The sequence below is a fragment of the Juglans regia genome, chromosome 12 (genome assembly GCF_001411555.2).
Source record: "Juglans regia cultivar Chandler chromosome 12, Walnut 2.0, whole genome shotgun sequence".
Lineage (NCBI taxonomy): Eukaryota > Viridiplantae > Streptophyta > Magnoliopsida > Fagales > Juglandaceae > Juglans > Juglans regia.
Genome location: NC_049912.1, coordinates 27828333 through 27848732, shown reverse-complemented (window position 1 = coordinate 27848732; position 20400 = coordinate 27828333). Strand labels below are relative to the sequence as shown.

At 35.6% G+C, this 20400-nt stretch overlaps 3 protein-coding genes across 6 annotated transcripts; all 3 read right to left on the bottom strand.

Annotated features, from left to right (window-relative positions):
* Nucleotides 1-1867: 1867 nt before the first annotated feature.
* LOC108993193 (acyl-protein thioesterase 2-like) lies at nt 1868-5411 on the bottom strand. The gene is made up of 9 exons (XM_018968010.2): nt 5281-5411; nt 4965-5076; nt 3968-4004; nt 3746-3815; nt 3507-3611; nt 3106-3256; nt 2642-2724; nt 2361-2454; nt 1868-2253 (listed from the first exon to the last, which is right to left on the bottom strand). The coding sequence occupies exons 1-9, from the start codon at nt 5312-5314 to the stop codon at nt 2184-2186; spliced, it is 756 nt and encodes a 251-aa protein (XP_018823555.2). The 5' UTR covers nt 5315-5411; the 3' UTR covers nt 1868-2183.
* Nucleotides 5412-8801: 3390 nt separating this feature from the next.
* On the bottom strand, nt 8802-13937 carry LOC108993189 (putative cytochrome c oxidase subunit 5b-like). Of its 2 annotated transcripts, XM_018968000.2 has the most exons (7): nt 13788-13937; nt 13565-13704; nt 12598-12683; nt 12229-12279; nt 10103-10169; nt 9893-9972; nt 8802-9337 (listed from the first exon to the last, which is right to left on the bottom strand). In XM_018968000.2, the coding sequence occupies exons 1-7, from the start codon at nt 13883-13885 to the stop codon at nt 9275-9277; spliced, it is 585 nt and encodes a 194-aa protein (XP_018823545.1). In that variant the 5' UTR covers nt 13886-13937; the 3' UTR covers nt 8802-9274. The 2 variants fall into 2 exon arrangements, with proteins under 2 accessions (XP_018823545.1, XP_018823547.1); XM_018968002.2 differs by lacking the exons at nt 13565-13704; nt 13788-13937 and adding an exon at nt 12790-13183.
* A 260-nt stretch (nt 13938-14197) lies between these two features.
* On the bottom strand, nt 14198-20400 carry LOC108993188 ((6-4)DNA photolyase). 3 transcript variants are annotated; one of them, XM_018967996.2, is made up of 14 exons: nt 19878-20399; nt 19557-19628; nt 19271-19351; nt 18964-19134; nt 18811-18882; nt 17992-18078; nt 17520-17618; nt 17366-17449; nt 16376-16462; nt 16155-16226; nt 15949-16062; nt 15350-15437; nt 15165-15260; nt 14198-14479 (listed from the first exon to the last, which is right to left on the bottom strand). In XM_018967996.2, exons 1-14 carry the CDS (start codon nt 20178-20180, stop codon nt 14313-14315), a joined length of 1593 nt encoding a protein of 530 aa, XP_018823541.1. In that variant the 5' UTR covers nt 20181-20399; the 3' UTR covers nt 14198-14312. The 3 variants fall into 3 exon arrangements, with proteins under 3 accessions (XP_018823541.1, XP_035539411.1, XP_018823542.1); XM_035683518.1 differs by having other exon boundaries at nt 19797-19882; XM_018967997.2 differs by lacking the exon at nt 15165-15260 and having other exon boundaries at nt 19878-20400.

The following is a 20400-nucleotide window of genomic DNA, read 5'->3' as shown; positions in this document are numbered from 1 at the left end:
ATTCCAAACGATGCGTTCGCCTATCAAATGTCTATTTTCATACACTGGTCTGTCATTTATTTTCTGCATACTGTGAGGTCAAGTTAGTTTATTCGGAATTCTGTTAGAGCAACGTCTTAAGGCATGGAAGGTAGTGAAATTGAGCATTACATTTCTTCTAACCATTTATCCAAACACCTGGTGTGCACATTCACTATTGCATCAGTCCGTAGCATTCCATTTCCATTACATTCCTCGTTACAACAGCATCCCCATAGAATTTATACTACAGCCGCAATCTTCAATTTCCACCATCTTCACTATTACAGTAGAGTTACAAGAGGATTCTAACATCGCTAAAACAAAAGGCTTCCTTCCGTTTGGTTGCCAAGAAAATTAAAGAGCTAAGTTAGGAGGTCAGGGTTTATCTAGGGTTTTGCCCAGGGAAGATCATGGGCCGACTGACCCATAAATAAAATCGGACTCAGTTCGGCACACGGGCCAGTTGCTTTGGCCCACGAGAGAATAGAAAAAATAAAAGAAAAGAAGAAACGTGGTGAGATTAGAACTAATCAAAAATTCAAAAATCCAATTCTGTTTCCGACTCCGATAATTTGGAGTTGGAATCAGCGTTTTTTTAACCAAAAAAGTCAGAGTTGGAGGTGGCGATATACTGACTCCGACTTCGCTCCGATATTATACATATTCTATAAAAATATATGTATTTTTTATATATTAATCATATATATTTTATATAACTATAACTTATATTGTTAATTAAATTCAATAATAATATACCAGTATGAATAAATTATTATAAAATAATATGTTTATAATATAATATAAATAGACTAAATTCACTAATAATAGTTTAGTATATGTAAACACTATATTATTAACTATTACTATCATGTAACACTAATTTATAATAAAAATTAATATATAATAACATTTAATACTAATGTATTATGTATAAACACAAATATATAAATTTATAATAACATGTAATACTAATATATAAATATTAACATATAATAACATATAATACTAATGTATAATAACAATAATTTGTACAATGATTTATTTTTTCAATTTTGGTTATATTTTAATAAAATTGAAATTGAAAAAATATTTTAAAAACATGAAATCTAAAAGCCCAAATCCGATTAGTGAAAGTTTAAAATTGTCAAATTGAAATTTCAAATGGGCTAAGAGAAAAATTCCAAAAAAAAGACCCAAATCCGACTATGCTCTGACAAATTAGAGACGGAGTCGGATCGGAAGCTATGCAAATTGAAGTTAGAATTGGAGTCGAAACTAGGGCTAAGCACCGACTTTGACATTATCTGTGCTCAGCCCTAGGTGAGATGCGTGGCATTTCTACTACAATATTTTTATTAAAACATTTAATAAACAATTTCAATTATATAGAATTTTATGATAGGATAAAATCACATCATTTATATTTTAAAAGTATTTAATAAATTTTTAATATAATTCACTAGCATGAATGATAATAAATTTTAACATTTTTTTTAGGACCGTCAAAATTGGCATTTGTTTTTCCGAGGGAATTGGTTATGGTAATTATTCTAGTACTGTCTGAACTTATTTCAGTAATATCATATCAACATAATAGAACGAAATAAAATATAATTTAGTATATAGTATAATTCAAGGATCGAATGCATATAGTATACAACAATCCTTTTTATAATCATCATTTTATATGATTATATTTTAATTAAAACTATTTTATATAAATATCCCAATTTTAAAATTAAACGAGTATAAAAAATTATTCGAATATCATTACTAGTTTATATGAGTATAAGAGAAAGAGCAGCTTGAAATGGAAAGCACTAAGAAAGTATATATAACAAAAATATAAAGAAGATGAGAAGCTTTTATATATAATTTAAGCGGTACATGAGGAGAAGACATAAGGAATGAGGGAAGATTGTTGTAGGTATATATATATGAATATTAAGGTAAAGATATACCCCATACGTACGTACATGATACATACACCATTCTATATATATATGTACTAGCTAGCTGCTCGATCGCCTTGCAAAATTACTATTATTATTAGTATTATTGTTTGTTCCATAATGCCTCATACTCGCTAGCTGCTTATCTCAATTCTCAAACTAGAAACTAGTTCCGAGTGGGGCGAGAACCCCCCAGCGCCAGTTTTGGAGTCAGCGCAGTTTTGCAGTCAGCCAATGGCACATTTCCTCCATCTCTGCAGGTACCGTGTAATTACCAAGCCTGCCAAAAATAAGAACCCACAGCCCACACATCTTTCATTTCAATTTCTTGTATTATTTTTTAGATATTTCTCGCTAGTACTATGAACAGATTCAACATTTACGTACGCTTCATAGGATTTGAATGTAAGGTCTCGAAATCCTGCTGAACTTAAGGACTGGGCTGCTTTTTCCCCGTATTTGAAGAGGACAACATCATCGCCTACAGTAAGACATATATATATAGTCAGAATGAATCCAATTTTATCTATTTGTTGTTGTGTGTTTGTGTGCACAACAGATTGCCTGGAATGACAGCCCAAAAGAAAGAAGACTTCTAAAACTGATATATATATCAAGGAGCATAAACTGCAATATTGGCCTGTAGATTTATATAGATTAATTCGTACTTGTTCCATGACAAAGCAAAATGGGTAAGGCAGCAGCACGCCTTCCAGCCTCATGTGAACTTTGTATTTTACTTTTTAAGCTCCTGCATGGTTTAAATTTCATTAGAACGTATGGCTAAATGGATGCCTATACTAAGAAGCATTCAGAGCATGCATAAATGTTAAGGCCATGCACAACTCATTAGTTAGATAAGGTCCATCCAGCTGTTAAAACTTCTTGTTCAGATGGTAATTCAGATTATAGAAACTGCTGGAAAGACATGAATATAAGATGCTTTTGGAGTCTTGTAATTTTCTCATACAGACAATCTCCCTAATTGGAACATGGTTTAGTACACAAGTGTAGTGCTAGTCATTCAGAACATAGATAAAGAGGGTGCTAAAAAAAAAAAACAAATATCAAGAGATCAAAGAGGTTGACTGTCTGGATTTGTAAGAGAGAGAAGCCTCGAAATGAAGTGTACCTTCCCCCTGGAAGCCATCCGCTTAGTCCAACGATTGCCCTTAGATTGACGGGATATGGGTTACCGTTTCCATATCTTCCCAGAGTATAACAAGTTGCAGAGTAAAGGGCCATTGCAGCACCCATACTAAAGCCTCCAATACCAACTTTAACTGTCAAACAAGTAGTGTGATCAGGAAATTGTCAATAATTGAATCAGTTATTGCAAGACATGATTCTACACATGGTCTGAAAACGAATTTTCTTTTTAAATACGAGTGATGATCATAAACATAATTTCGAAAGTTAAACCTGCAAAATAAATCAGGCATAGAAATTGTGGAGATTTATAACAAAGATGGATAAAGAAATTATTCATCAAGGTTAGGTGGCTATTTCTAAAACTTCTTTGGCCTCAAGTACCATCAGCTGGCTCTGTTGATAACAAGTTTGCAATATGTGTTGCAGAAGCATCTAAAGACTCCCAATCATTTGAGCCATCTTCAGAAAGCTCTCCTGCATCAAACCCTGAGATCAATGGCATAAACAAGTCAGATGGTCAAAAGATATGATAAGATATGTAGTATTATTCATACTCGAAGATATTCACTGAATACCCATTTTGTCATCCCAAAAGAGAGATAAAGTTGATCGATCCTTACATGCAGTGCAAGGAAAACCACCAAGTAAAGTAACAGGACGTGTTGGTGCGGTTGGGCAGATCCATTTAACCTGTGTCAAAAAATTTTAGCAGAAGCCCAAGATAGTTGTGGATAACAAAATCAAATTATGATATTGGAGGATGTAGTTCATGCATGAAAAAGAGGATTATGTACTACAAGCTTAGTAAATTCATAAATAACTAAATCGACATATGTCCTTACATTTGGAAGAGGAAGTGATTCTAAGAGCTGGGAAGAGCTGCAACCAAATAGATCAGCATGGAATGAGAAAACGTGTCTTTCTTCAACTTATAAATATTCTTTGATTTTTCATTAGGTTAACAAACAGATATTTCATCCTGATAAAACCACACATGCAACATGGACATCCTGTGTGTATGTGTGTAGGTACGTGCAAAGTACTCAACAATGAAAAAGTTTTACTCTTCACTGCACATTTAGTATTTAAACAAGTGCCTATGTCGAAAGATCTGTCCGATTGTATTTCCTTATATACGTATGGAATATCCTTTGTCAAAGCTCATCTCTAGTTGTTTAAGTGGGGGAAGAACCAAGGGATCAGGAGTACAGGACCCATTCAAGAATATGGCACATACTCTTTTCTAAAATATGGCTTCTCGAGTTAAGCTTACAACAAAACCAGACAAGCTATGAAAAGGCCAAATAAACAAATTATACTCATTCACGGTGCTTCTCCTCTCTCCCATCAGGCTTATTCATGGGAATCTCAAAGAACTCCACATCAAAGAATTTGACATGATAGGGCACGTCAGGATGCTGACATCCTTGAACTCTTCTTTTTTGGTGTCTCTGAAACCAAAAAGTCCATCTTTCCACTGTCGGGTATGCACTTAAATATATTGGAAAGAAATAGCATCGACCCTTGATGGAAAGATGGAATAAAAATTAAGTAAAAATAGTTATTAGTTTTTTCCTGTTATAAACTGCAATGATCCGTGAACTTACGATTGACAGTATAAATACTGAAATCCCAGTATTGAATCTCCCTCAAAATTATCAAGCTCCCCCTCATACATAAAACTTTCAAGCACCAGTTTTCTTATGATCCTTACATGTTAAACGAGTTAAAAATCTGCGATAAATAATATTTTTTGTAGATGATCACTCTAATGCATAAGAGAAATGCATAAACAACAACAATGGAGAAAGCATGGCAGACAACGAAAGGTAACATCACCTTGAGCCATTATCTCCGAGTCCATGAAGCCAAACTATGGTGGCCTGGTGTTTTCCTTTCGGCCGCACTACATGTGTCCTTCCAAACTCCAATGTCCTTGCACTTCGACTGCCTGAATTTTTGTCACCAGAGTGTCACCACTCAAAGAGCAAAACAAGTTTAAAAATCAAAGAATATAACAAAAGACTCTGAAAGTGGACCAAGAAATTTTGCATCCATTTATAGAGAAAAAGAGTTCCTAGAGCTAATAGCAGTCCACACTACGTGCAAATTGAGATGAAAAAGCTGGTAATGAGGAAGAGGAAAAGAAACAAACTGGAGCCTATATTGGAATGTGTATTGTAGCTCATGTTCACGGTTCTGTAATCTGCACGTACGAATCAGTACTCCACCTGTAGCAATGACTGAGAATAGGTGCTGCTATGTAGAAAACCCAGAATGCTAATGTGTATTTATAACCAAATGTGTGGAATAAAACGTGCAATCACGCATCGTTATGTACGTCTATTGTGTGCTCCAGCCACACTTGCACCTATAGCCGTGAAACTCAAAAAGGCAGAGGCATCTGCGAAAAGGAGGGCTAAAAAGGAAAGGACAAAAAGGTAGGAAATCTTTTGCGGGCAGAGAATCCATGCAGAGGCAGAGCACATTCATCCATTCCGAAGCCACCCAGCTAGGAGAGAGGGTTCTGGTTTTGCGACATGGAGAGAATCTATGCTTGCAGGCAGTGGGCAGGAAGAGGGAAAAAAAGAACAAAAAAAAAGAAAAGGGAAAGCAAATCCCATCAAGAACTGAAAGAATATTACTGAAAACAAGAAAGAATAATTCAGGTTTGTAAATGAAACCGTCATTTCACAATCATTTTTTAGACGTTTTTGATGATTGATGGATACCCACTACCAGTAACCTAAAGTTGCCAGAGCCCAATTTATCTAATGAGGAACACCGCCCTAAAAATATCTGCAAAATGGAAATAATCAAACACTGAGTACTCGAGAAGCATAAGTGGGGCATATGAGTATATGAGTTTTTAGTATTGAGTAGTGCTATTTACTTATAATTTTATTTATATTTATATTTATAAGATTCATTTTATTAATTTTCTTTTGAAATTCACACTTTATCCTAAGCTAATACTTCCTTTTGCAATATCGATCACCATTAAGCCATCAATTTTGTTAATTTTGCCCGAAATTTGAAACTTAAGTTACAATTTACCTTCTCGCTAAAATCTGACCGGAAAGGTAGGTGAAATGGTGGGATTTTAATGATTGATTGAGCCTTAAAGGAAGAGGAAGAGACACTAAAAAAAATGATCATTTATCTGTGGATTCAAAAAAAATGTTCAACGAGTTCCAATTCTCTATAGTCTCAATTTAAAGAGAAATAATATTTACAGTCGTGAGTATATAAGTATCCATATAGTCGTTTTAAAAAAATGAATAAATATAAAATTTACATGAAAAGAAATTAATTTTTTAATAATAGATCTCACTCTTTTTCAAAGTAACTGCATAATACTTACGCACGCATTCCACGATTACACGTAACATTACTCCAACTTAAAAATAAAGTAGAATTTTTCAAGTTTTTGTCGTGTGCCTTGATTACATCACTAGAATATATAACGTCCAATGGCAAATTTTCCAAACGGCCACAGAGAGAGAGAGACGCACACAGACAGAGGGTCCACTACACCTGCAATTTTCTTACACAGTTAATAAATCATTGAGTTTTTTAAAACTTTCTAGCTGAGAACATAATATCAAATGCATACAGCCCGGAGCCTTGTCTGCATTTCAAATTGAGATACTCTAGTTCGGAGCCTTGCCTGCATTTCAAATTGAGATACTCTGCTCACTAAATATGTAAAGTTGTAAACTAGATCAAAGTGCCATTGGCATATATACTGTCCTCAATTGCATAATTTTGATACGCAGACCCAAGAATAAGAAACACTATATAGACCATAGACGAGGCAAAAAATAAGCTTTTTATATATCTCGTTTGTCCTATTATATGGAGTTTTCATGCAAGTAGGCATTAGTGAGAAAAATAAAAAAATCTCCGCTTGTTAAGTATAAATTCCAGATTTTCTTTTCAGTTGTGAAGAAAGAAGCTTTCATACCGTAGAATCTTCTTCTTGTGTTTATTTGTTGTTTGATGGCATGAATGGAGCCATATATATCTCTTTCATTCATGCTAGACAGGGATGCTTGGGTGCTCTTTGAGGTGTGCCGTGTTAAGATATAAAATAAGTACTAAAATCTATTTTTTTCCATCAGTTTAAACTTTTGAGACAAGTGGTAATTTTATATGATATCAGAACAGAGGTCCTAAGTTTGAACCATAACTCTACACTCTATTCAATTTAATTAAATATTCCACTTATTAGGTTACCCATTAAGGAGGAGTCTGGCCCACACGTGAGAGGAAGTATTAAGATATAAAATAAGTAATAAAATATACTTCTTCCCATCAGCTTGAATTTTTGGGATAAGTGATTATTTCACATACCTAAATAAATTTAATAATATGCTCTACACATCAACTAGTGTAAATAATTAAGTCGAAACAAAGTAGCAAAAGTAAGCTAAATATATTACCCGTTGACAAAACATTTGGGGAAATGAAAGTGGCTTTTTGTTAGTCAACTGCTTCCTTACCTCACAGACTACTAAAAAAGAATCAATGTCACTTAGAAAATAGGGTTAGATATTAGTTGGTGGGTTTGCTAGAAAGAGGACAACATAATACATATGCTGTTGGCACTTGGTGTTATTGGAGGACTAAAATACTTCCAACGCTGGATTTTTCCATATGTTCCATGGAATAATTGAGTACTTGTGCAAAAAAGTCTCGACTTTTATTACCAATTCATTTGTATTTTTTAATCATTATTGTTAATGTGCAAAGCTGGCTAGCACAGGAAACAATACCATCTTGAGTAGACGTCAAGGTTTCTAATTTAAAAGATCATGCACGTACAACGCGCAAGCATTATGCTATATCCCTCCCCCCAAAAACAGGAGGCTGCTGCTCATCTATTGACTAATTAGCATTTGAGAACCATGCCAAGAAAACTAGATATCTTTATGCTGTTCGTTTCAGGATCTATCATCAATTTGGATTAAATTAGTTAGTGAATGTGGGTTGAGAATCTAGATATAAAAAAAAAAAAGTCTTTTTGGTATCTTTCCAAGTGTCAATTTGCTGAAGGACCAACCCGATGAACCCAGATTCTGCTTCCAGGAAAAATAATAGACAAAAAGACAAATTTAACCAAAAAAAAAAATGCCAAATTTAATTCAAATGATGTAACGATTCAAGAAGGTCCAAGTTATATTTGTGCATATAAACTAAAATGATTAGACAATATCATAATTAAAACTCCATAAAATCATTATAATAGGAAAAAAAAAACTTCTCATTTCAAAAAATAAATAAGAAAAAAAAAATTCATTCACCACCCTCTCATACTAAACCGGAACATTAAATAAAAACAACGTTCAAAACATTAATTCCTTAACTTCAACAAATATGCTCTAAAACGAAACGAGGAAATGGCTAAAAATGTGGTTAGTTCAGTGAGGCTGTTGGTTAGTCATAAGCCTTAGGCTTGAAGTGGGCCTTGGGCTCGGCTTGATATGGACCATAAGTATATGGACGAAGGTCCTAACTTTAGTATATAACGGGCTTGAACCATAGGCCTACAGAAAGTGAGTCAAGCGCAGCAGAACACATTTATATACAACTAAAACCGCATGAAGATTGAAGAGAATTACTGGCTGATTCTCCTAAATGCTTTGAAAATAAAGAGCAAAAGTAATGAGGTGAAACCAAAATCCAGCATTTTGTAGTGTTTTAAATACTACAGACCTTTGGTCTCAAAAAAAATAAAAAATAAAAAATAAAAATAAAAGCTACAGACCTTTAAACCATAAATGATAAAATATAAAAAATAAATGGAGTTGATGAGCGAGAACAGGATCGTACAACATTTTTATTTGACGACGCATGCCTTTTGCTGGCTAGACCAAAGGGAAAACACAATGAGTGAAACTAAAAAAAAAATAGTAGCCACCGATTATTTGGCAATTCATGACAGAAGACCAGCCTGTGTCTATATTACCCACAGTGAACAGTCTATCTCAAACGTTGCAAGAGCGAAAACCACGAGAACTAAGAACCAATCAAAACAACCAAAACTCTGTTTTTAAGGCTTTTGCATTCTGAAAGTTGTCTACTCTGGAAATTGCCTCCTCACCCCGCCAATATTTTATTCCAGCAGGAAAAATTGAAGACTGCAACTAGTGATGATGATCATCGTCACCGTGTCCATCTGGAGGTCCTCCAGGTCCAACCACTTCCAGCTGTGAAACATTAAATGAAATAATTAGGGACACTCCACAATGCCGCTGAAACCAGCTAGGTATTTTTACTGTACAGTGTGACAAAGGCAGCACATGAGAAAAACTAAATGGTTTATTCAACCCAGGGTCATTCTAGAACTGATGCACGAAAATTTAGTTACTAGTTTTCTGTACATTTGATTCTCCTCGAGTTCATCCAAGTCACAGCTTATATGCATAGAAGTTGAAACACAAAAAAAAGGGGTATAATCATCCAAAACTGATTATACAGGATAATATATGTTTTTTTTTTTTTTTTTTTTCTTGAAACCCCAAGAGAGAATCTGTATGGAATATAAACAGGTTAGGTAATGATCATATTATAACCATGAAGCAATGTAAATCACAGCTCAAACATGAATCCTATGTTTATCATGAAGCGACATGGGCCATAGAATCATATAGCTTATATTGAACATTCCCTAAATCTGTTCAGTATGTACAGGGTGAAGCTAACAGCACCACAGTCATATTGGGTCCATGGGGTGGTCAATCCAAATTTGACAATCCACTTACCTCAAAATACTGTGAGCACACCGGGCATTCATGTGGCTTGCCTTTCTCCAGCCAAAACCAGACAACATCATGTTCATCCTCTGCAATTCAAAAGCAAGAAAGTCGCACACAAGGGAAATCAATTCAACGAAGTATTTCATTCATGTATAAGGACAAGTATATGCACACACAAATGTAACAGAGAAATAGAGAAAATAAAGAGGCACCCACCGCCTTCACCTCCAGGGCATCCAACTATTCTCTTGTCATAGTAGGACTTGATAACTGCAGGAGAATCCTACAGGCCATACAACAGAAAGAGAAACAAATTAAAAAAGAAAAAGGAAAAGAAAGAAAAAACAAGTCCTGCATCAAAAATCATTTTACCCTTTAGGCAAAAACCAAATATAAACTAAAGAAACTAAAGAAAAATACATCAACCGGGAAATGAAAATACGCCTCACAAGAAAGGCCTAGGCATAACAACTTCATAAAGTCATTAAATTTTACAAGTGTCTATGTCTACTGATATTAAAGCTACTTCAAGAAGAAAGGCTTCAACTTAGGGAAGGAATGCTCGATGCCACCCAATGTCCTTACATTTCTTTCTATACAAAGGCACCGCAAGAAAAAGAAAGAATAGAGAGATGCCATTTGATGATAATGGCTTCGAGAAAGTATTAGTAAACAGCATATCTTTACATAGAGACATGTCATTTACAGGATATACCCATGCTCACTATAAATCAAAGCATTATCCTAACATTTTTAAAAAGTCCACAAATAAAGTTTCAAGTACAATATATACAAGTAATGCTTTCAAATTTGACTTATTCATGAAACACCCTATCAAAACAATCATCTATATTCTTACCCTTGACTTCTTACACTAAGGCCTGGTTTGGTTACACAGACCAAGTCATTTCATCTCATTTCATATAATCATTACAACTTTCACAAACTCCTACACAAAGTATAATAAACAATTTAACTTTTTCAAATCTCAAAACAAAAAATAATATTATAATAATATTTTATTCAACTTTCAACTTTAATCTCATCTCATCTGTGTAACCAAACGAGGCTTAAGGGTGTTCAAGAATTAAGAAACACTGGCTTGAAGAAGCATGGCACCCTATTTTTTATACAAGAAATCACACTTTACCCCCAATACAACCAAGTATTCGCAATATGGTACCAAACCACCAAAGCTTTCATTCAGCTCCCAATTTAAAATATGACAACAAATTAATGTCTCATTTGATTACACAGATGAGATGAGATGAGATATATGTGAATAGTAGTGAGATATTTGTGAATCATAGTACTTATCAAAAAACAAATTTGTGAATAGTAGTGAAATAGTTTAAGTTAAGATTTTTGGGTTTTGAAAAATAAGAGAAAATTTTGAATAAAAAAATTATAAAGTTAAAAGAGGGTTAGAATATAATTTTTTATATTATTTTTGTTTTGGGATTTGAAAAAGTTGATTTTTTATTTTTTTATTTTTTGTGTTTGGTTTGGAAGTTTGAAAAAGTTGTAAAAATTAGGTAATAATTAGATGAAAAATTTGAAAATTTGAAATTGGTGTTTGGATGTTGAAATGGGATGAGATGGTTTCAAAGGTTTGTGAAACCAAACCAGACCTAACAGGTTTATAACTTTATTCATCTGATAAAGCATGTCACATGGTTAAAAATGGAATTCCTTTATAGCAACTTTTCTGCTAGAAAAGGATTCTTTACTTGTAAACTTCTTTCTGACCCCCCCCCCTTTATATACGCTTAGATTTTTATAGTGAAGCAGGCAACAAGTGATCCTACAATTGCCCTATTACACTGGTTTTTTCATAAAATATCCTATTTACACCAAGCTTTATCAACAAATCGCTTTCAAATAAAGCCATCTACTTGTTCAAAAAGAGGCATCAACACTGAAATTTACGTCAGTACAATTGAATACATCAGTACAATGTAATTCTTTGATAATTTTTCTTTGATGAGTATAATTCTTGGATAAGTTTAAAATAAACAAAAAACAAATCAAAGAGGCAAAAATTATCAAACAAGAAGTCTTCAACGAAGCGACACGCGTATGTAAGCCTGTAAGACTGCATGCTCCACAACAACAACATAATCAATTGCCATAGTATTAATTTTTTAAGGCTTTTGACTCCATCATATATTTTCAAATAATAATTAAATCTACACTTTAAACCGCTAATATTGACCCATAAGCTCTAAATTATTGATTTATTTATATGAGGTGGTTGAGGGCACATGTTCTTACCCAAAAGGGGGAGGGGGCATAACACAGGAAAAGAAGTAAACAAAATTGTTAAAAAAACTGAAACTAACCTTTGTACCGAAAGGACCATCTGGATGATCAATATCAACTACTTTTCTTCCCTGCACAAACAAAACCGATCGAAATAAGAATCTTCCCTCAAACCCCAAGAATACACACAACATATCATTTGGTTACCTAAACTAAAATTGTATAAATATTAAAAGTGTAATAAATAACATTTAGGATACTCCTTCCTTGAACTTATCAAAAAAAAAAAAAAGATACTCCTTCCTTGAGCTTGATATAAAAACACATTAGCTATATCTAAATTTAATATTCGTTTACTCCCGATTTTCCCAGAAACCAAACAAGTCGAGAAATATAACCAATAATAAATAATTAATCGAATAATTGGATAAAACCAAAGAAATTAAAACCTCAAGCTCAGCTTGAAGCTCCTCACGCTCGTGCCCGGTCGCTATCGGCATTACATCTTCAACCTGCTTCTTCACTGCACCCTCCGCTACAAAACCAAAAAAAACAAATAACATAAATCAACAATATGCACAAATGAAAACAGATGGGGATGTGAGGGGATCCAAGGGAGGGGATTAGGGTCGAGTGAACACCGGAGCTAACGCTGGAGTAGCGGAGATAGAAGTGAGAGGCGTATGGAGAAACGAGGGATCGGGTCGGTAAAGAAGCGGATCGAGGAGGGGTGGCGGCGGCGGCAGCTAGGGTTTTGAGTTGGGTAGAGAAAAGTCTCCGCCACATGCTGGTGAGACGGTGTTAGGCAGTGTTGGGAGAATGAGATCTCAGGTCACAGCCCCTACTTCTCAGAGTTGTAATTTCCTTTCTCTTCTCCACAGTGCGAAAGACTCTAGTTTCTACCTTTCTCTCTCTCTCTAAAATCGACGAGAAATGGCGAAAGGGTGAGAGGAAGGCGGGGATGGTGGTGGGCACGGACTTGACACGTGTGGAACGAAGTCGCACGTGCGAAAGGGCGAGTGGCCCATATTTGAATCTTTTTGATGACTCGGAATGGGCCTTTACGCTGGGTTTCCAACTCATTTCCCGAGTGGCAAACAGAGCCGAAAAGGAAGTAATTCCTGAGCAACAATAAATATGTTCTAAAGGAAGTAATTCCTGGGCAACCGATACATATGTTCTAAGTAATTTTTTTTTTCTTTTTCAAAAGATTTTTTTTTCATATATATATATATATATATATAAATATATAAATAACCTGATTCTTTTTCTTTTTTTTTATACATATAACCTGATTCTTAGATCGTCATTAAAGATAGGAAATCTGGTCGCGAGTTCTTTCTTCGAAATGTCAATACAAGATGCCTACTAACTGTGTTTTCTGCATCTTGTTGCGTTCATCATCCAAGGGTTTACCGGGTGAAAATGGCGAATCCGATGTCGTAAAAACTAGCACCGGCCGATTATAACTCGACTTTTGCGCCATTTGGGATGAACTAGGGATTTCATGCTCAAAACTGAAGAAAAAATGACAGCAGAGTATCGAGATCCTACATCTGTAAGATATCAATTCTTGCGTCAAGTAATAGCAACTTCATTTCTGTGCTGAAAACAACAGGAAAAAAAAGAAGGGAAAAACCTGTGGGAAGAAGAAGAAAGGAAGAGAGTTGAGCAGCGTGGACCGCAGGCGAAGCACGCTGCACGACGAAATGAAGAGTTTGGATGGAAGGCCATCATCTTCCAAGGCTCTAAACTCTTTATTATGATAGTTGCTACTGGCCAAAAAGAGAAGATAATAGCAAGTGGCAGTACATGCAAGTACAATATATATATATATATATAGAGAGAGAGAGAGAGAGAGAGTAGTACATGTAACATGACCAATCTAAATACAACGGTACAAGCGTACTAGCGATAACAAAAACCAAAATGTGGTACAAACCAAAAACATAGGTCTGGGTCATGTCATGAAGTTTTCCATTTCTTATAATGTCTAGGGAATGTTCGCACAAGCTTTGAAAATGCCATCTATCACCGGAAGAATCATACTTGATTTTGCATGCACCTTGTTGACAGTCAAAATCCAGCAACTCCTTTCGTTCCATCATCCGGCAATGCCCAGCCAAAGAAAACAGCGACGATTTTGCTCTCGGCTAACTAACTTTTATCTTATCCTTTTATTTTTAGCTTCCTGTTCTGGATCTTCCTTCAATTTTCTTCTTAAGTTTCTAATATCTTCTTCACTCACCATGCCATTCGAGTCTTTGTTCAATGCATATGCTTCAGCCATCTTCCTCCTGCACTCTTTGCTTGCAGAATCATGAAGAACCACTGAAAGAGAATAAGGTTACAGTAAGCAAATAAGATGCTCGATGCCAACACAAAAAAACGTTCTTCAAGGAAGAATACTAGAGTATAAAACAGGCTGCAATCAAGAAGCTCTCTCTAACCAGCTCGCTGTGGCTTCACAAATTTCTACTCGACAAGGGAACCACTTTAAGTAACTATATTTTATTTCTCCCAGAAAAGGCATGGAGCTCTGGACCAAGGACATTATTTTGTCGAATAAAACGGGGCAGCACTTATACATTAGCCACCAGCCATAACATTCAGCTCCTCCTATACACCTAAAAGAAGAGTAGCTCTGAAATCTCCATGTCTTCAAATCCATACCAGAAAGGATTAAGTGAACTTTCAAGCCATTTGCTTCCAAACGCCTCTAGTTCCCAAGAATTTGCAAAGCAAAAACTGTAGTCACCATTACTATAAACTTTTCACTCCCTAACCCATCCTTCGGATGGATTAAAGATAGATAGGCACAAACTTATAAACTCTTTCAACAACTCAACAGAATAGTAATTGTATATGCTGGTCCCTTAAGCAAAAGGCTTAAGTGTTTGTCATCTCATCAGTGATTCCATGGTTCATCATGGATGAACATATGTGATAATGTGAATTACAGTCCGAGAACTAACAGAATGTAGTGCACACAACCAAAAAAATACACAGGGCTGACCTGGCTTTGGATAATCTCTTCCAATTATGCACTTAGCTTTAGTCTGAATACTTAGAGGAGCTGTCCATGGCTCATATATGTATTCCCTTGGCATATCTAGTCATTTTCATTTAATTGAAAAACTTTAAAAAGAGAATACAGCAACCAAAAAGAATATGGTGAAAGTGAGAGGAACCTGAACTTACCTTTCAATATGGGAAGAAAATGCCTGATATAATCACCATTTGGGTCATACTTCTTTCCAAATGAGATTGGGGAGTAGATACGGTTATACTGGTAACCATTGAAAATATCAGTATGTGAAAGAACCTTCAGCTAGCGGTCAATCAATTAAGGTTCCTTATGAAGCAACAAGTTAAAAGCATTCATTCCTAAATTCAAGCACTCAGGATCTCTCCAACCGACTCATTCATTCCAGCAGTGAAATACCAAGCTGAGCCATAAACAACACTGGCCTTACAAATGATTGAGGAATAATATAATTTGAACCAATTTATTCCAGAAGATAACATAATTCACCGGAAAATATCCACATGAAGCAATAGAAAGACCTAGATAAGATGATCCAGTTATCCAAAGCAATCACTATGTTTTCTGGAATTCATAGGCTCATAATAATAGGTCAATTTTGCAGTTGACCAGCAATGTTAGCATGAATCACTCATGCAGTAATGATTTTAAAGGTCCTATTCATGGATTGATGCTGAGATTCTAGTCAACTCCCCCTGATAGGCGATACCATTATGAGAGCTTCCAAATCATGGAAGTGACATATGCTCCATACCTGGTAAAAAAATGATGAACAGGAAAGCCATAGCCAGTTTCCATTGTTGATTGCCCAATCTGAATCAATCAGAAGCCTTTCAAAGACATCGCGTCCCTTTTCCCAATGAACAAACTATCGAGAAAAATTATAAATGTCAGGGAAGGGAAAAGAAAAAGAAAAATAATGCAGGAACTTGATTTTCTAAGAACATCAAAGTCATGTACCAGATCTCCACGAGTCAAAAAACACGCTACAGAATGCCGTGCTAGATGATGCATCCAACCCCACTTGCGGAGCTACAGTAGCAAATATGTATGGATTTCAAAGATACTGCCTCGACGTGATGATGGAAACATAGAGAAAGCATATGGTTTGGTTGGAGCAGCAATGCAGCATTTTGGATTGGTATTAATATGCATATGCAGAAGGATGCAATAGATCTGACCTGAACCATAATAGCATCAATCCAAGGGTATCCTGTCCTAGCATCCCTCCAAGCCGTTAGCAGTTCATCATCGTCATTCCAAGGTATCTGCACCATCATGTCGACTACATTAATCTTAGGAAATGCCAATTTCCTTTCTTTTCCACAAAAAAGAAAAAGAATAAAAAACCGGCTTGAGGAATGGATTTAAAAGAACGCACAAGAAACTGAAATTTGGACTTCACAAGCCAAAAAGGGAAAGATGACATATATGCACTACATCCATGCACGTGTATTTGCGTGCACATATAAAGTTGGCTATAAACTGAAGAATAACAAAAGCTGATATCTTGGCTCATGCTACTCATCCATTGGATTCAATATGTTAGCAAGCTTCAGGTTACCACTACTACTTATCAAGAAAAAGTTCCTTCAGACTGGTTTATGAAACAGATTTTGAACCCTTCTACGTGTACCTTCTATCCTCTTTTTAGAAATTAAGGAGGCATGTGTTATTTATAAGTTATAATTAAAAAGTGCCTACCATCATAGATTAGGCTCCACTTATTCCAATATAAACATTTCCAAGCGAGTACATAATTAATTGAAACATTTTCATCGAAATGCTTTTTGGTGTTGTTGGTTTCTGTTTGAGACATTGAAAATAATTTTTATCAAACTGATTGAACAAATTAAACCAATAAAAGCAAGCCCATAGAAAGTAGGTAATGGCATGGTGATAGTGATGGGAGGATTGGGAAGAGGGAGGTGGGGAAGAGGCACAAGGCTGGTCCAAAAAATAACTTGTGCTTCAGCAAAGCACGTTTTTTTTTTTTCAAAATAGTTTTGAGTATAAACTTACATTAAACAGTTGAACTAAATCCACAAAAATACGGAAAAGCATATTCTACTAAGTATGCTAAGATATTATTAATCAAAGGAAAAAGGAAGTTGAAAGCAAAATAAAATACGTCTGAAAAACTCTAACAGTAGCCTATCAGTGCAAGTTACCTGCTTGCATATTCTATTACCCCTCATCTGATCAAAATTAGGAGTGCCAAAAGCCACAGTGTAGAAAAAGTCTCGCCATAATAACTACACAGGTCAAAAGCAAATCTCAGTTTGCTGAATATAACAAAAATACAACAGCCGGATGCAGAATGACCTGTCCAAGAAGAGAAACTGGAGGTGATGTATGCCTTTTGACATTTTTATATACATCTTGAAGGCATTGGTAGAAAAACCTGCAAGAAATACATCCAAACTGCAAAGGAGATTATAAACGGGATGAAAAATATTTGAAGAAACACAGGCACAAGCATGAATCAACAATAATGGAGCTCTAAGAGTTTCTTTTTCAGTGCTCTCCTCCTTTGGACAGCTGTTATAAACTTTAATGGGTTATCCATGATTTTCTTGTATCTTTTTCTAGTTCAAGATAGGTGGTTTGTACACATCCTGTGTACATAAACTGCATCTTTTACGCTTATGAAATTGATAATATTCAAAAGAAAAAAAAACACACACACACACACACAAGTATAAGTTTCTCTCAAATTCTTAAAGTTTTGTAAATTAAGCTCAAGCAACAGTAATTGAAACGATAAACAATATAGCTCTTCCTGTTCATAACTCACTTTCAAATATGGTGATAGAACAGTTGTTGCTGGCCTAAGAAATGCAGAGGGATTACCCTTAGGCTTCTCAAAGGTTGCAACCCACTCCTACAACACAAATAGAAAGAAAAAGTGACAAATGCTAATAGCAACAGATAATGGATTCTCAGTTAAATCATTAGAGGGAACCATATCTAAGGAAAACTATGTAACAGCCCTAAGTTATGTTTTCTATTGGGTAGCATAAGAACTAAATAAATCATCACCACAGAACACAGTGGACATACACAAGCTAAGTTAAACCTTCTTGTTTACAAACAAACTTCAAGATTCCTTCAGCTGGACCATGGCTGAGGCAGGAAGTAAGCCATGGTCCAGCTGTAGTAAAGGTAATTCTTTAATCCAGATGCATTTACAAAGGATCTGATTGAAAAATATGGTAAACTAAGGTAAAAGACTTGGCCAAGCGAATAGGAGTTAGAAAATTGTAGCCAGTAGTGATGTGAGGGACAAGATATATTGTATCAGTAAAAGGTTCCTCATCACTGTTACCCTGCAAATTCTTATCATTGAGCCCCACTACAAGGAGCTTTAAATTTATCTTACAATGGTATGCATCAACACACATAATTATTTCGCAAATAAATACAGCTCATACAACAATACTGTAATTTTTGACATATGTAAGTAATGATCTTTAGCTCAAATCATGGATAAAGATAAACAAGCAGGACCTTTTGACAGAGGATTTTACATTTCAGAAGGAAAGCAAGAATCTTTTATTGTCATGCACAAGGACAAAGTCAAAATTCACAGAAGTGCCCAAGCGGTACACCACACCTTGTCATTTTTTATTTCATTCAACCTCTTCAATGCTTCCGATTCACCACCTCTGAAAGGAGAACATTCATCCTGCATAAAACGTCTTCTTTCAAATTATTCTAAGAAAATCTTCTTTTTTTTTTTTTTTGTAAAATGATATTTGTTCCAAACCTGTCCAATATCTACATAACCAAGTTCTTTGATTGTGGGGACTTCTGAGATCACACAACTTCCAACATCCCCAACAAGTGGAAGAGAAGAAAGTGTGTGTGAGAGTGGGGATGAGGGTTGTCCAGCAAGCTTCACAAATGATTGATAGCTCAAAGGTGGCCTTCCCCCATTCTTTTCCAGACATGAGTCATCAGAGTAGCCAGCAGTTAATAGAGAGGAATTGATATTCCTAAAAAGAAATGACAACGATCTAAAGTACTGAAGAGCCCAAACTGAATTGAAAACGAATTCCAAATTTTGGACATACCTTTTGTATGATATCAGTAGGATTGAAGAGCGTATGACTCACAGGAGAGAAAACCTCAATTCCAGCAGTTGATGCGTAATTCTGTCAGAACATACAAATTAACTCTCCATTTTACCATAATTAAGCAACGGGGAACACAACTATAATACTAGCTAAGGAACTGAAATACATCAAGCAGAATTGCACCAAAAATGCCACCGACCATTATATCTGGGAATCAAAACTGGCAAATAAAAAAATGCCTACTTTAACCTTTCTGAACAAGTAAAGAAGAATTAATACTCACCTTAACTTTAAAATCTAAAGCTTGATAATAAGGCTCTGTGTCATATTCAAAGCAAAGCTTCTCTACTTCCCACTGCAAATAACAAAAACGAGAAGATACATAAATTAACCAAACCATTTGCAAAGATTATATGAGAGTACGAAATCTTTGTGATTTTTGCAACATCCACTTGTTCCTCCTAAGTGGGTCAAAAATTAAATAAAAATTATGTAACCGTTAAGATGAGCTTAAGCGACTAACCGGAACTGCTTCATGAAACATACTTTTTTCTCTTTTTTTTTAGAAAGAGAGACAGACAGACAGAGATACAGACAGAGATACCTCCTTCAAGCAACGAATCAAAACCTCACTCGGCTCGCCCTTCAACACCAACAACCTTGACCCGAGCTTCTTCAGGCTCGAGTCAAGATCCGCAAGGCTCTCAAGCAGGAAGTTAATCCGGTTAAGGCCTGCCCGCGCCGACCCGAGAGAGAAAGCGTTCTTATCGGGCTCCATGTAATGCGGATCGATCACGAACACAGGGTAGAGAAATTTGGTGCCCTCGGCGGCGTACTGGAGAGCCGGATTGTCGTGGATCCTAAGACCCTTCCGAAACCACATGAGTGAGCCCGACCCTGAAGCCATTAACAGGTTCAATTCTCAGACAGACAGACAGAGCGAGAGAGGGAGGCAACAACCCCAGTTTATGGAGTGAGCTTGAGCTGTTTAATTAGTTCGCGCCTTTGAATGGGCGAGTTGGAAATTGAAGGAGACAATGTCAAACGTGCGCCGTGGGGTTAGATAGGGAGGGAGAGGAATGAGATAGTCCGGCGATATTTATTGAAGGGAAGGACAAAGTGCACTG

Excerpts from the sequence above, each read along its gene's own strand:
- LOC108993193 (XM_018968010.2), bottom strand. The coding sequence starts at position 5,314 with ATGAGCTACAATACACATTCCAATATAGGCTCCA. Across the intron at positions 3,612-3,745 it reads TGGTTTTCCTTGCACTGCAT|GGTTTGATGCAGGAGAGCTT; the intron begins GTAAGGATCGAT and ends CATTGATCTCAG. Across the intron at positions 2,254-2,360 it reads ACATTCAAATCCTATGAAGC|GCTTGGTAATTACACGGTAC; the intron begins GTACGTAAATGT and ends TATTTTTGGCAG.
- LOC108993189 (XM_018968000.2), bottom strand. The coding sequence starts at position 13,885 with ATGATGGCCTTCCATCCAAACTCTTCATTTCGTCGTGCAGCGTGCTTC. Across the intron at positions 13,705-13,787 it reads CTTTCTTCTTCTTCCCACAG|ATGTAGGATCTCGATACTCT; the intron begins GTTTTTCCCTTC and ends GATATCTTACAG. Across the intron at positions 9,338-9,892 it reads TGTGCTCACAGTATTTTGAG|CTGGAAGTGGTTGGACCTGG; the intron begins GTAAGTGGATTG and ends AATGTTTCACAG.
- LOC108993188 (XM_018967996.2), bottom strand. The coding sequence starts at position 20,180 with ATGGCTTCAGGGTCGGGCTCACTCATGTGGTTTCGGAAGGGTCTTAGG. Across the intron at positions 16,063-16,154 it reads TTTTGACTCGTGGAGATCTG|TTTGTTCATTGGGAAAAGGG; the intron begins GTACATGACTTT and ends TTTTCTCGATAG. Across the intron at positions 15,261-15,349 it reads TTTTCTTCCCATATTGAAAG|ATATGCCAAGGGAATACATA; the intron begins GTAAGTTCAGGT and ends GAAAATGACTAG.